Source organism: Nomia melanderi, chromosome 5, assembly GCF_051020985.1.
Source record: "Nomia melanderi isolate GNS246 chromosome 5, iyNomMela1, whole genome shotgun sequence".
Classification (NCBI taxonomy): Eukaryota; Metazoa; Arthropoda; class Insecta; order Hymenoptera; family Halictidae; genus Nomia; species Nomia melanderi.
Genome location: NC_135003.1, coordinates 13,701,618 through 13,716,385, shown reverse-complemented (window position 1 = coordinate 13,716,385; position 14,768 = coordinate 13,701,618). Strand labels below are relative to the sequence as shown.

Here is a 14,768-nt window from a genome sequence, read left to right as displayed (position 1 = left end):
AAATATCAATAATTGCAAAACAGGACAATTAAAACCCGTCGTTTCGACGGGTACAGTAGTTCTAGTGTTAAAATATCGATGCCTGCAAAATGAAAAACTGAAAACTCATTTTGGCGAGTAGTTCCAGCGTCAATACGTCCTTTCGAAAGGTCAAGAAATTTCGCGCCGGAGATATCGTGCGTCAGGAATTCTAATTACGTAGCACTGTATCGGCTCGCGGTTTGCATTTTCCTTCTACTAGTCGGCCGAGATATACCTGACGTGGACAAGTTCGAGCGTAAGCAACCACGTCAGAATCACTCGTCGCCTGATTCATTATTAATAAGCGGTCGGCGACAATACCGACTCCATCAGCTTTATCCGCGATGCCACGCATTTACTTGTAGCCCGGCGAGCGCGTCGCGCGATGAATACTTGAGAGAAACCGTAATAATGATAATCGTTTTAATGGACAACGCGTCCCATGGATCGATGCACGATATTTCTCTCGGGTGATCGGTAATCTACGAACTCTTACGTAAAGTCGTGCTTTCGCGACGGAAATTTCTCCCTTTTTTCCGTAGCATCTTCGCGACTTCGGCTTTAACCGATCGACTGCGAAGTAAACTCATCGAAACTGCAATCGAAACAGTCTTAATAAAATAGAAACTACAAAGTCAAGATTCTTCGTAATGACTGCACTATTATCTTTCTTGTATCTCGTACATCCGACAAGATTTAGTTCGATGTCGCTGAGAAACTTCGGTGGGGAAGCCTCGATGTTTAAAATAAAGTTGATCGAACATTAACATGCGATCATCGTACTAGGTTTAACACTAGAAGTACCAGTCAGAATGGTTAAATTTTAATTATTGGTATCTTAAAAGCATTGAATATTCGAAATGATCTTGAAGGTAAATAGTTTCACTTGAATACTATAATGAATGTCTGAAGAAATTGATAATAATCAATTATTTATAGGGATTACATATTAATCGTATTAAATGCTCGGTAGTTCTAGTGTTAAGGAATGTCGGTTTGATGTATATTGGACTCTATAAATATAATTTGATCGATGAAATTTCGAAAATCTAAATGAACGAACATCAATTTTTCCGAGGCCAATATAATGAATTGTACGATAAATGTCCGTAAACCTAGTGATAAAAATCAGCCGTGCCGGGCGAATCGTGCGCTTTACGGTAAAATTGCATTAAGAGTTATCGCAGCAAATGGGGTTAATTCATTTTAAGGCCGCACTTGAAAGCTACGGCCTGCTGCCGCGCGTAGCGTCCCGACCAGCCGTATCTTCCATCAATAGCTCGGAAATCGTGCGAATAGGAAGTGTTCTCCGGTTTCTTCATTTCCGGCTCAGCGTTTCGGGTAATTCCGCGGGAAGGTACACCTTTTCGTTGATACGCGACTTAAATGATAATTGCACGAATTGGAACAGCAGTTTCGATTTCTAAATAATCCGCGATTACTTTGTTGCGAAGTAGAAAGCGCATCAATTGTAATGGTAATTGTATGAATTATTCATACAATTCAAACGCACTTCGATTTACATAATAATCAAACTTTTTTACAAAGTAATCAACAAAATTGAAATTACAAATAAGAAGGCATCGATTGTAGTAACAATTGTATCGGTTATCTATGCGTTTCAAACAAGCTTTAATCAATTTTCACGAAATAATCAGCGAAAATTTAAATTACAATTGTAATGATAATTGTGTCGGTTGAATAATATTTGAATACTATGCTCGAGAAGCTTCGAACGTCGCGGTGTAACAAGAAAACGCAGAGCCTCTTTGCGATTATTTGTCCGAAGTTCCGGCGACTTGATTGTAAGTAGATTTGAAAACACAAATAAAGTTTCAGTTGTATTTCACCAGAGGCATTCGCTCTTTTTCCAGAGGTTCAAAGTAATTGTTATTTTAAACATTCCTCGGAACGGAGTCATTCGGTAAGAATTCATATTTATTCAAATGGATACCGGCTATCAGTGAATCACAAAGAAATTTCTCAGAAAGATACGAATTATTAATATTCTGATTACGAGTAATCGCTTCAAGTAATCAAACATATCTTTCCTTTTCGCTACCAGTGACTAACATAAATTACCGGAGTTTTTTTCGGCGGAGTTACCAGCATCGATAACCTCAATATTATTTTGCCTACCGATAGCCATTATCAACGGAGACAAAACTTTCTTCGACCGTGTGATTGCGATGGAGTCGTAATTAGCAATCTGACAATTGTTAATTACAGATAACAGTATCGTCTGGAAACGTTTTCGAAATTATTCTTATGAATCAGATAATAATCTGAAATAATTTACCGATGGACAAGCGAATTTTCTAAAGGAATTACTTGCACTTCATTTGCTTAAATTTTATTAATTATCAAATTTAACAAGTTTTATAAACATTACCCGAATCGACTGAAACGAACGGAAATATTTTTAAATTGACTCGAACGAAAAGCCTGAAATATCTCAACGAAAAAATGGTCCTGTGCCACTTAACAAAAATGGCGCATATGGCCGAGGTTCCGTTGTGCTTTAGCATTAACAGAATATTGAATCTTGCCATTAGGACCAACGATTCGTCAACACGGTCTACCTGGAAGTCACATGTTCGCGTCCAGCGTGACGTTCCGTTTGTGACAGTTACGTGGAAAGATTAGTTTCACTGGTGACCTTAAGCTAGAAAACGGATTATACGGCGTAGCGACGGCTCGAATGCAAAGTTACCGTTTAATATGCATTCTTGCACGCCACCGAATTGCACAGCGGAGAGCGACTTATTAATTTCGACCGTTCGCGGGAGGCTCGTTTCATAATGGTCCCATTTACGTCACAAGCCGCCAGGGGAGACCTATGAATAGCGGACTTCATCAAGAAAGCAGGAAATGCCAAAGAAAGCTGTTTGCTTTGCCACGCATTTCCTGGAAACCGAAAGTTCTTCGCGTGTTAAAAGAAAGCTGCGTTATCTCTCGAACTGTAAACAAAGATAAATCGACGGTGGATTTATGCAGTTCCACGCACGCGACTGTTTGAACTTCACCGTGCTAAAAATGGTACAGACTATTTCTTTCCCCGGATTTTTCGTTTCGCGGGAAATCGAAGTTCGAAGTAGATTAAGATGAAAATTTCTGGAAAATGAATGTTTCCACGAAATTAACGTGCTTTAACGAAATTCGATTGAAAATGCATCTTAAACACACTTCCCGGACAAGAGTAATAATTAATAATCATTGATCTACGCATTTCTAGACACATGGAATACGATAACAAATTGGATTACTTGATTTATAACGAATACTTCCTTGTAGCTTTCGATAAATAATTCTTGAAAAGAAAAACCAGTCGTAATTCGTTGCGTTACAAGGTGCAGTTTGCAGTCTCTCATTCTCATGGACAACGAATATGATACAAGGATAATTTTTTACTTCCGTTTACAATGTGTACTTACGAATTATATAACTCGATTAACTTTACTGGATCAACAAGCGATCGTTCGACGTTTATTCCCACAATGTTCCGTCCGCGTCAGTTAAAAATACATTTGCATCACTTGCGATCTGAAGTGCGATCTTTATTGTGAGTCAGAACGTCGTCGTTGCACGGGAGACCGATCGAATGATACGTTAGGTTTGTAAATGGAGACGTTAATGTTGCCTATCGTCGGTGAATCGCGTACGCGTCCATCCGCAACGAACTGTAATTGATTGGTCATCGCGGATCCGCGGTTTGCTATTTATGCTTTAGGAATTCGTCGGTTCAGATACAGCCGCAGACGACGGTGCACCCCGAGACCTTTCATTATCTTGATTCCACGTTACGCAGTCCGTAATTGGCGTGCAAAAATGCACGCAAATGGCCTCGTTTCTCTGATGCATGTGAATTCCCGTCGCCTCTAATAAAACTTGCGCGCTCTACGCTGACGGATGCTCAAATGCGGTATCACCTTTACGTAAATATCAGATCGCCCAGCAATTTTGTCATATCCATTTGTCAAGAGTGGACAGTCTTCACGCGAATTCGAACGTTTAACCCTTTTCACTCGGAAGTTTCTCCAGTGAAAATATTTCAATATTTTCTGACGAGATGAACGCGATATTTTGTGAAACTAACTCGACGAAAAATCAACAAAGCTATTGTTGCATTATACGAAGTATAATATTAAATATCAAATTTTATAGCTTTACTGTATGAAATCATGTGAGTCACCTCTCGAGTGCAAAGGGTTAGGAATATAATTAGAAAAATAGAACTACCGCGGGAAATGATTATTCCTAACGAATTTAGGAAGCTATAAAGATAAACTAATCGACAGAAAATAGAATAAAATATTCCGTATCGATAAAAATAGAGATTTTATAAAAGACTCGTATTAATATTAAACGATACACCTACTGAAAATTCCTCGCAGATTTTCGCACGAACGTCCCGAAAATTCACGAACTTTCTGTTTCTTTTCTTTTCCTTTGTTCCCGGCTTGTGTACACAGCGACTGTAATGATAGTGCAAAATCGAAATTTATAAAGTGAGCCAGCTCTTAAATCAGGAAGCTTCATTGTAGCAAAAATAATGAAACTTCGAAAAGAAGGTGTATCTAAGAACGGTTCTTTTTAGCACTCTTTTAAATTTAGTTCGACCTTCGACACTTTCAAAATAGAAACCGAGATTATTAGCTTGTTCGTGCATCAACATTGTAGGGTTTCGCCGGGGAATAAAGTTTAGTAATAAATAAACGACCAGCCGACGTGGATAATTAACTATGGGACGGGTCGGTGTCGGCGAATGGAAGAGGAGTATCTGTTATTGTATCTTCAACTTCACGCTCCGGGGACATAATTAAGTTAAGGCGATCCAATTAACATTTTCTCCGCAAAGAACGCGACGCGCGTGAACGTGCAAATCGATGACCTTTCTTAACCGTGCGGGTCTTAATATGCTGATTGAATAGATTCTTATGGAAATGTATGCGCATGCATATATTGCTGCACATGCCGTTTTAGAACATATTGACCGGGAATTCAATATTAGAAAATATAGTCACTAACGTTTCCCACCTATAAACCTATCGATAATATATACAGAGATAATTATCTCCGTTGCGACTATAAATACCTATTACGTTTACTTTATAAATACTGAATGTATATTCTACTTTTCATCTGGTAAAATCATCGGTAGAAAATAATTACACGTTCGAAAATCTCAGATTTTCAGAAATTAACACTAACTACCGAGTATTTAATATGATTCATATCGTAATAGAAATCGTAACAATAAATCCTTTTGATTTCTTCGTACATTCAGTATAATATTCAAGCGAAACTAATGATTTCTTCAATCACTTCGAATATGTACCACGTTTAAGAACTACCGAACGTTCGAATTAACTTCCGTTTATCCTTCCAGAGATATCGCCGAATCTCTGAATTCGTTTCCGAAGTGCAAGAGGTTAATACGGCTATACGTGTCCTCATGACGTAAATATAAGACATTTATGACACGACGAAGGTTGCTTGTTTCTTGGATATTGTTCGTAGACCGTGGAACCCACGTACGAACATAATGGAAGACAGTTTCGCCGGTTTCCCGTATTCCGAGCTTGGATTACTTACTATAATCTAGCTCGATTAGGGATCACGACGCGGACTCGCCTCGCCACGTGCACGGTAAATGCAGCGTAAGCTATTATTAAACGCCACAAGTTAATAAATAATAATGCGCGCGTGGTATTCTTGAAGTACAAATAAATGTTCACCGCAGTTGCCAAAACTTACGTAATTCTTTATCAGACACTTGCATTTGTTAGCTTTCTGTAACCTACATTTCAGAAATACACGGTCAAATCCGATCCGACCGATGTGTGCGTGCGCGTGCGCGGGCGCGGAATGTACACCGCGTAAATGTAAACACCGTGTGTATTTTGTATATTTCCCTGGGACCGCGCATCAAGTGTTGCAATGAATTTAAAACTCGGCTCTCATAAACAACAGTGCCATCTAAAAATATTTCCCGCGACTTTTATACGCCGCGAAAGAGATCTCGGCGCTTTCCGATTGCCGACTCAAGTTTACGTATCGACCTGCGTAACACCGATACGAATCGCCTGTTCGTGAGAGGTCGAGTAATTAGGCGGTAACGCACGAGACGCTCGTCCTCCGCGGTAAAAGTGAACACACTCGCGGTTTGTTGTCGTCGCGACTTGTTTTATTAACACGAACATTCACGGGACGAGTCAGTTTTGACTGATATTGAGTTTTATTTTATGCAAATGCGTATCGTAATTGTCCACTCTTAAACCTCTAATTTCTAAGGTCTAAATGAAGGGATAACAACTTTTCCAAGAACAATAGAATAAACTGTACAGTGAATGTCAGTAAATCTAGTTTTAAGTAGTTAACAACGTTCGACGAGTGTACACGTCATCTTAATACTGAAACTACCAGACTTATAAAGCTTCTTATATAGTTCGCCGCTCAAAGCGACTGAGCTATTTCCACTGAATTCTTTGGCAAGAACCTTGCCAAATTTCTCGACTGAAGAGCCGCCAGTTATTAACGTTGGAATCAATTAGGTGGTTCGTGCATCTCGAAATAAGCTCTTTGATTAGTTCGAGACATTCTGTCTATTCCTCTGTTTATTGTGTTATTAAAGGATTGTGGATTTCGAAATGCATGCTTTTAGGTTCTAGAATATTAGTTACTGTATTAATATTAATTACTGTAACAGATCACATTAATCGCAGTTAGCTCAATATTTTATTCATACTTAATTCCATTTTATTTCACTTACAAATTTCTCTATCGAATGACTTAGAACAGGAAATTGCACAAATCGGATACGTCGGATATAAGAGAATTAATCTCAATTAATTCAATTTTCTATCAATAATCAATTTCTTTCCATTCTTCACCCACAAATTTCTGTATCGAATAATTCAGGTCAAAATGAATCTCAGTCTTTCCAATCTTAAATCAATCTCAATGAACACAGTTTTCTGTCAATAATGAATTCTTTTCCATTTTTCACTCACAAATTTCCATATTCAATGATTCAGGTCAAAATGAATCTTTCAGTCTTACCAATCTTAAATCAATCTGAATGAACACAATTTTCTATCAATAATCAATTTCCTTTCCATTTTTCACTCACAAATTTCCATATTCAATGCCTTAGGACCGCGTGGTTTAGGTCGAGCTATAGATTGATCGTTAACCGAGTCACTTCTACGCGATACATGCACGGTAACTTCGTAAGCCCGGTCACAGCTAGACTCACCGTCGCGCGAATAATTCGTATCTAGCCATGGACGTTCCAATAACGGGGAAACTCGATTTTTTCTCATGTCCTCCTACCTGGTCCATGGTTGTTTCTGAAAGGTGGTAGTGCACATGGTGCAACCTGCATACGCTGGTGTGCGTGGCGGCAATCGATGCCACTCTGTTCTAAAGACCTTCGCGCGGTGCACGCGGGCGTCCAGGCCAATCCCAGCGACAATACATTCGGACAATTTATGATTCCTCGTGGAATTTACATATACCAGCATCATTGTGCATTGATTGTTGGATATTCGATTTGACTTTCATCCTCGCGATGATCGACCGTTAACAACAGTTCTGTTATACTTTGCTGACCGGTCACGAGTCAACTCGTATTTCCACGATTTGAATTCTTCACGAGTTATGTTTGAATTTTATTAACATTAGAAATACCGAGCATTTAATACCATTGACATGTAATCCGTATAAAAATTGTAACAATAGATTATTTCCAATTTCTGTAGACGTTATAGAATTCAAGTGAAACTGTTTATTTTTGAAATCATTCCGAATATTCAATGCTTTTCTATCGATAACAGCGAAACAAAATAATTGTTGGAATAGTTAGTATTAGTTTGAGCTTTAGGATGACGGATGTACTCGTTAGACACAGTTGACTGGTTAATGCGTTGTACATACGTGTACGTTCGCACGATCTTTAGAAAAAGATCTGGCGAGTGGAACTTGGAAGCGTGATTTTAACATTGAATGAATCACGTGCATGCTGTCACGCTTGATGACACCATGCTGGAGGTATGGCCTGTCTTCCGGCGGTGCATTGACAATCACGATGATCGCGTTTTGTGGTATTCGATCTTACCACAGTTCGGTGCTCCGGGTTAATGACTTCCGATGCAGTGAACTTCTCACTGGAGAAGTTACCGAAAGTTTAGACTTAATAATACTGAAACTACCGAGCAATCGCAGTGATTTATCTCCAATTTTTTTTATAAAAGTTAGAACAACGTTTGCAAAATCAAAATTCTGCAGTGGATCAATTTGACCTGTCGAATCTAAGTAAAAGTTAATTTGACTAAATTTCTTGACACTCGAAGATTGTATCTATTGATTTAATTGATTTTCTCGGAGAAGTATCTGTTATCTTTTTATCAATTGCAAAAAGGAGGAATCAGTTAACATGTTAACATGCAAATTACAGTGTAATAATCCATATCTGCTAAATTAGAATCAAACGACACGAAACGAAAAAATTGGTTATCGATTTTCCTACAGCTAAGACTCGTTAAAGCTGAAGTTTACTTTGTAAACATCAAGGTATATAATAAAGATGGATAAAATTGTATTTTATTTAGGTCAAGGTTTTGTGTATACTTCGTCAAGGTGCGCTCTACCTCTCTCTCTCTGTCTATCCGTCTATCTTTTTCGCTTGCCCTCTCATTCTATCTATGTGTGTGTGTGTTTCACTTCATGCTCCTAAGATAGAAATGAATTAATTCCGGGATGATTAACTCGTTTTTATGTGGTATATCGGATGACATTACCCAGCTGGTTAGATACCTTCATCAACCGCGATACTAACCGCAATTATTTCCGCATGCGAGCACCGTTAGGCATTTCAGTAATTGAGCCTAGGACAGTTCGAAATTAACAGCTCTGTTCGTAGCAAGGATTTCAATTGTTAATTAAAATCAGAACAATACGAGGACGTTAAAATACTTTTACATGGGCATTTAACATAGAATTTATTTACAGTAGATTTATTAAAAAAATGTAGTCAATTTCTTGCATTAAGCCCTACGATTTGTTCATCAAATAATCAATACGAAAAAGAGACAAATTCTAGATATATTCTGTGTTTGTTCTAGAGTGTAATTATTGATGACAGAAGAATAAGGTTCAATTTGTATTCAATAGGACTAATATTTATCCCAGTTAAATTTTTCTACAGTTTTCGCTGCTTCGGCGTGTCGTTCTGGAAGTAGATCGAACAAATGAATATTCCTTCTGTTAGCTTTCGTGAATTTTCATCTTGGGAAGTGTACAATGCTTGCTCGCTTTTATTTTGCCATAAATTCTATAAATACTGTCGCGTTTGAAGAATATTTCGAGTTTATTGCTTGAATAATGCCCGCGACCCGGCCGCCGCCAGGAACAGTAACGAGTATGCAAAGATCGATCCGATTTACTAAATGCACGGTATATTTTCATATTTAGCAGCCGCCCGAATTGAGACAATTCCGCTGAATATCCCGGGGAACTTTATTCGAGCGATACAACCGGACGAAACATTTTCCGCGGAAATACGACGAAAAGCTAGAGAACTCGAGGAAACGGGTTCTGAAAGTAAACTGAAAGCAAACTTGATTTCCTGCCGCAATTTACGTTGGATCTAGAGGAATCGAGATTTTATCTCAAGAAATTCACCGCAAAATAGAGACAAACTGCCTGTATCGAAAATGGAGGTAGAAAAATTCTCGTTTTACTGCTTCATGGAATAGCTGTTTAAGTGTACAGTCAGAATCGTCTGAAACTACGTTCGCCACGATACTCGCAAGTTTTATTGCTTATATATTCCTTGCATTACAGTATAAAGTTCAAAATTATTTATAGAAAAATTCACTTATTTTTATTGAATATATAACAATAGTCAACTGTTTACTAAATAAGAACGCTTCGACATAAATTTACAATTATTTAGAAATCTCATTTTCTGAGATTTTAGATTGACATACTTCTGTATAAACATTATAGTAGAAGCATTCTGTTTGAATTATTTCATCGGATGGAGAACTGATAAAATTACTAACGGAACATCTGTTTTGAATTTCAAAGCAGCCACCGAGTTTAATCTTAAACCACCTGGAATAACTTCAAAATCGTCTCTTGTATTCATTCGGCCTGTTCGTATCTCAATTATTCGGTGTTTACGCTACAATAGATACAGTGTTTCGATTAGAGCTTACGCAAGTTCGTTCGGGTACACAAACGTTTTTGAATCTCTGAATCATCTTGGAGCCTAGCAGCCTTGGAGTTCTTATTATTTGTGAGTCAAAATCTCTATCGAAATTTGCTCGAAAGAAGTGGAACAATTTGATTGATTCATCTGAAAACATACAGAAATACAACATGTAACACAAACATACAAAATCATTCCCATCACGCCGTAAAATAATTAATTCCACTTTCAAATGAAGAATACACAAAGAAGATTAAACAAGTTTTACCTAATCCCACCATCGAATCATCGAACGCACAATAAATTCATCCATCCTATTCTACAGTAATCTCAATAATCACCAAAAAGTTCTTAAATTAAAATTCAAACGCACAGAGCAGTTTTCAACACTTTATTCTATCTAACGGCACAAGCAACTCGCCGCCAACGCCAATCAAAATCCCGATTCATCGCGAACATGAAACCCGAACAATTCTCGATACCTGATATATCGAGTCTGCTTAATCCATTCTCCCACCGTACATCTTCCTCCGCAAAATAAACTGGCTTCCGGTGTCCGCAGTTTTTTATCCTCCCAGCGAAACCAACAGCTACTTAGTACCAATAATATTTCTCGCGAAACGTCCTCTTGAAAACGGCGATGAAGGTTATATACCTTTTTCACCGAGCTTCCTCTCTCGCCGCGTGAAAATCGCCTGGGGTAAATTACGACCGAATAAAAAAAAAGAAAAAAAAGAACCCGTGAAAATACTCGACGGTTATCAAGCTTAAGCCGACACCGGAGTACCTACTATCACCGAGAAGTGTGTCAAACGCAGCACGTGCCTGATCAGAGGCATCAGTTTCAGCTATTCAACGGGAATCCGTGCCGTTTCTTCGTGGAAAATCATCGGCAAGCTTTCGTATATATATATCCCCCTCCCCTTTGCCCCGTCATGGCCCACTTTTTTTCCGTGCTGTCAGGGGGACACGCGTCAATGAGCCGTCACCGTTGTAAGGGCGTTTATTATCGTCGAGAAAAATCGTTGTTTTCGATGTCGGTACACCGCGATGCTTTAGCAATCGAAACTAGGCCAACTTAAAGGCGACACCGCGAGCGGAAGATCCGCGTTTCGTTGCACGCACGAGCCTCGGTTACACCTGACCCTCGATTTCCGCGGATTTTTCCTTCTACACGCGCCATCTTGACGCTTCGCGGTCGAACGCGGTTAACGGAGACTTGGATCTTCGATACGATTAAAAAGAAATAGATTCGATTCATCAGATTATGAGAGATTAATGTGTAGCTTTTTCTAGTATTTAACTTCGGCGCGAAGCTGTTTTATAAGAAATGTTTTCAGTTGAGTTCTTGTAAAAGGTTCATTTAGAGGAATTGAACGAAATGGTAGTTTTGTGAAACGTTCAGCTGCGTGGAATAAAGATGTGTTTCGGAAATTTGCGGCAGCTTTTGTTTTCTTTATCGATGGATTCTGCTCGCGCGATTTTCATTCGCGACGGATTTTCGCGTAGATCGAGGCTCAGGTGTGATTTTACTCAGAACCGTCGGTGGTAAATGCTACCTGCCGATCGCGTTTCTGTCGAAAATGTACTAAACGACCGCTTTCTTTCTGTTTCAGAATTGCCAGCCGAAGAGGGTAAGTCTCGACGTTATTGGAATCCATTTTCTCGTTTGAACCGATCGACACGGTATGTCACTTTCGAAACAGATTGCGCAGTATCGATCCCTCGCCTTTGTTGACATCGTGACATATGCTCGATTCTATACGGTCCGAGTCACTTTCAGCTTTTCGATTGTTTGGCTCGGTTGAAGCTTCAGTTGAATGTGCCCACTCGACGTCAAGACAACAAGCACTGAACCAAATGATTCTGGTTCTTAATTTGCATCACTGACTGTTCCTTATATTTCGTATTCGACGTTCGAGCGAACTTACGAAAAAAATGCCAATATTAAGGATCGATGTCTAATGAAAACGTATCTGTGGTGAATTTACTTTAAACGTTTACTAATTTGCACGGTTATTTAAGTTTATGATTCATAATCGGATGACATAAGAGACGTAAAAGCTTCGTTACTTTGTATCTTAAATTCTTAATGAATTTTTGTGCAGTTTTACTTAACCAAAGTGAAACACTATATTTTTGACATAAATATTTGAAAGAAAATATAGACGTGTTTCATTGTTGCGAATGCTTTTATATCTTCGTACACGATTTTCGTGGATTTCGGCGAGAACTACAGAATTCTGCGCATAAATAGATTACAGTAATTAAGAAAGTTATAATCTACAATTTCGTGGAGGAATATAGGAAACACGAGCGCGTTAAATTGTAAGCGTTTCAGGAATGATCTCCCGTTATCTAATTTCAACCCACTCAACTTTAAGCCCGCTGGAGAGGAGAGTAACTACTTTAAATACCTTTACCCCTTGGCTAACAATTTTTTCGCAATCGGTCCTCCGGAGTTACTTGATCGTTAATAATTTACTAGAGAAAAGACGAGACTCATTTATTTTAGAGATCAAATAATTGGAACGGAAGAATGAATTATATTCGTATCTATTAACTTCAAATAAACTTCAACAGTATTAAACAAATTTAGTTGATCACACAATTAAAATGCTGCTGAAACGATACTCAATTCTATATTATAATCTATAAACTAATATTCCTCAATTAATATACAAAAACCTGATTGTTTTTATTTAATCATTGATTATCCTAATCACAGGCAACAAAGACGAAAAATATATTTAGAGATCAATGCAAGTTCAAATAAGCAGATTTTAATACATATTCACAAGTGAGTTTAAAAGTGAGTGGCGTTGAATAAAATTCATTTCTCCTTGCTTCTTTTAAACAATAAGAATCCACCACGTCAAATTTTTCCGAAATCTGATTATAATATTACACGAGAATCCCTTATACCTTATTATTGCGATAATTAAGTCAAAACTGAAAGCTCATTGAACGCTACGAAGATTATTAAGTTAAAGAGTATCACGAAGAATCAATTGTTTTTTGCTCTTTCAATATAATTTTAATACGTCACCCGATCGGGTCACGGTAACACAAACAGTGGACGTGTAAATGTCTAATGGCTGATCTGTGGCAGTTGTAGGTTCTCCTAAAGAGCATTGGATCATGCAAGATCGAGGCTTCTCCCTCGGTGTTGTTTACGTACTTAACGTATAATCCAGCGTATTCGTTTTTCCCTTAAAAATAGACGCACTTGTACGTAGTCGGTGGCCCGGAGTGCATTTATCCCTCGTACTCCATCCAGAACAGTCTGATTAAAAGCAAACCTTTCCTTGTTCATACCATTTTCCCTTTATAAGTGGAATCAATCAGTCGAATTTTTCTTCGCGTCCATAACAAAATTCAATATAAACTTAATAAATAACCTACGAATATCAATGTATTCAATAGAAAATATGATACTAATCTTATATTCAGTCATTCCACCAATCACGCTAATTAATTAACCCTTTATATTCGAAAGTAACCCTTGACGCGACAAAATCATAAAACATACATTAAATTTCGTGCAATGCATCAATACGTGAAATCTTGAAATAAAATGGCTTTCTTACTAATTTATGCAGTTCCAATATCGTTTACATCAGAAAATATTGAATACACCTACTAACAAACTTTCAACGGCAAAGGGTCAATATTCCCAGTTCATTCGTATCCATCGAAAAAATCGATCCGTTACCTATTCCGAGAATCAACATATTCATCAACCACTCTCCATCGATGTTACCGGTAATCTCTTCCGCGGAACCGCGCGATAAACCGATTCCTTTGTCTACGCCCAGTGGGGAAGCTTGTTCCCATCGAGTCTTTGTTTACATCGATTCTGCCAACGGACGAGCACGGAATTTCGTTCGCAGTCGCGTGTAGGTAAATCGCAACCACCCACGGTCTCGTTATCGCGCAGCATGGAGAACTTGCACAATCACCGGTTCCGGATGCTAGGCGGCGCCTGACGTCAGTGGACCGGTCGCGACGGGTCGGCCATTGAAGCGGGAAGCGGCGGCCTGGGGGAGGCATCTTCGAAAATGCGATTCCGGCCTCGCCGGGGCGCGTTAATGTCGAAGCACTTAGGCCGGAACGCGGAACGTTAAGTCGGCAACCAGGGGGGCCGGGGGGGGAGAAGCCAGTTGCAGATGCCGTCGGATGATGGAAGGCGTCGCTATCAAAGCAGGCCAGCCTTCGAGCGCACACCAACCTCGTTGCATTACCGTTTCACGTGCACGTGCGCCGCGAGTGGGCCGGCTAGCTGGGAACGTGTCAGGCCAAGTCTGTTGCACGATCGTCACCGTTCTATGCCACTCGATTTCCGAGTAATTGCGTTGGCATTACGCTCGATGCACTCGAACCGTAAGGCGCCCGCGTCGCCTTTCAGCCCGACCTTCGCCGTAGGATCGACGCCGCGTTCCCGTTTGCCCCCGATTTTCAGCTATCGCCAGCGGCTCGCTGCACGGCCAAGGACAATTGCAACTTAGAACACTGGTTTCTTCGGTACCAC

General features: G+C 39.2%; 1 protein-coding gene across 12 annotated transcripts in view; it reads left to right on the top strand.

The window, feature by feature from the left end:
- SERCA (ATPase sarcoplasmic/endoplasmic reticulum Ca2+ transporting SERCA) overlaps positions 1-14,768 on the top strand; it is a 68,487-nt gene that overhangs the window by 33,905 nt on the left and 19,814 nt on the right. For all 12 annotated transcript variants that reach the window (XM_031972059.2, XM_031972068.2, XM_031972042.2 and 9 more), the window contains exon 3: positions 11,854-11,871. In XM_031972059.2, the coding sequence (XP_031827919.1) occupies positions 11,854-11,871 (18 nt within the window). The remainder of the gene's footprint in view (positions 1-11,853; positions 11,872-14,768) is intronic.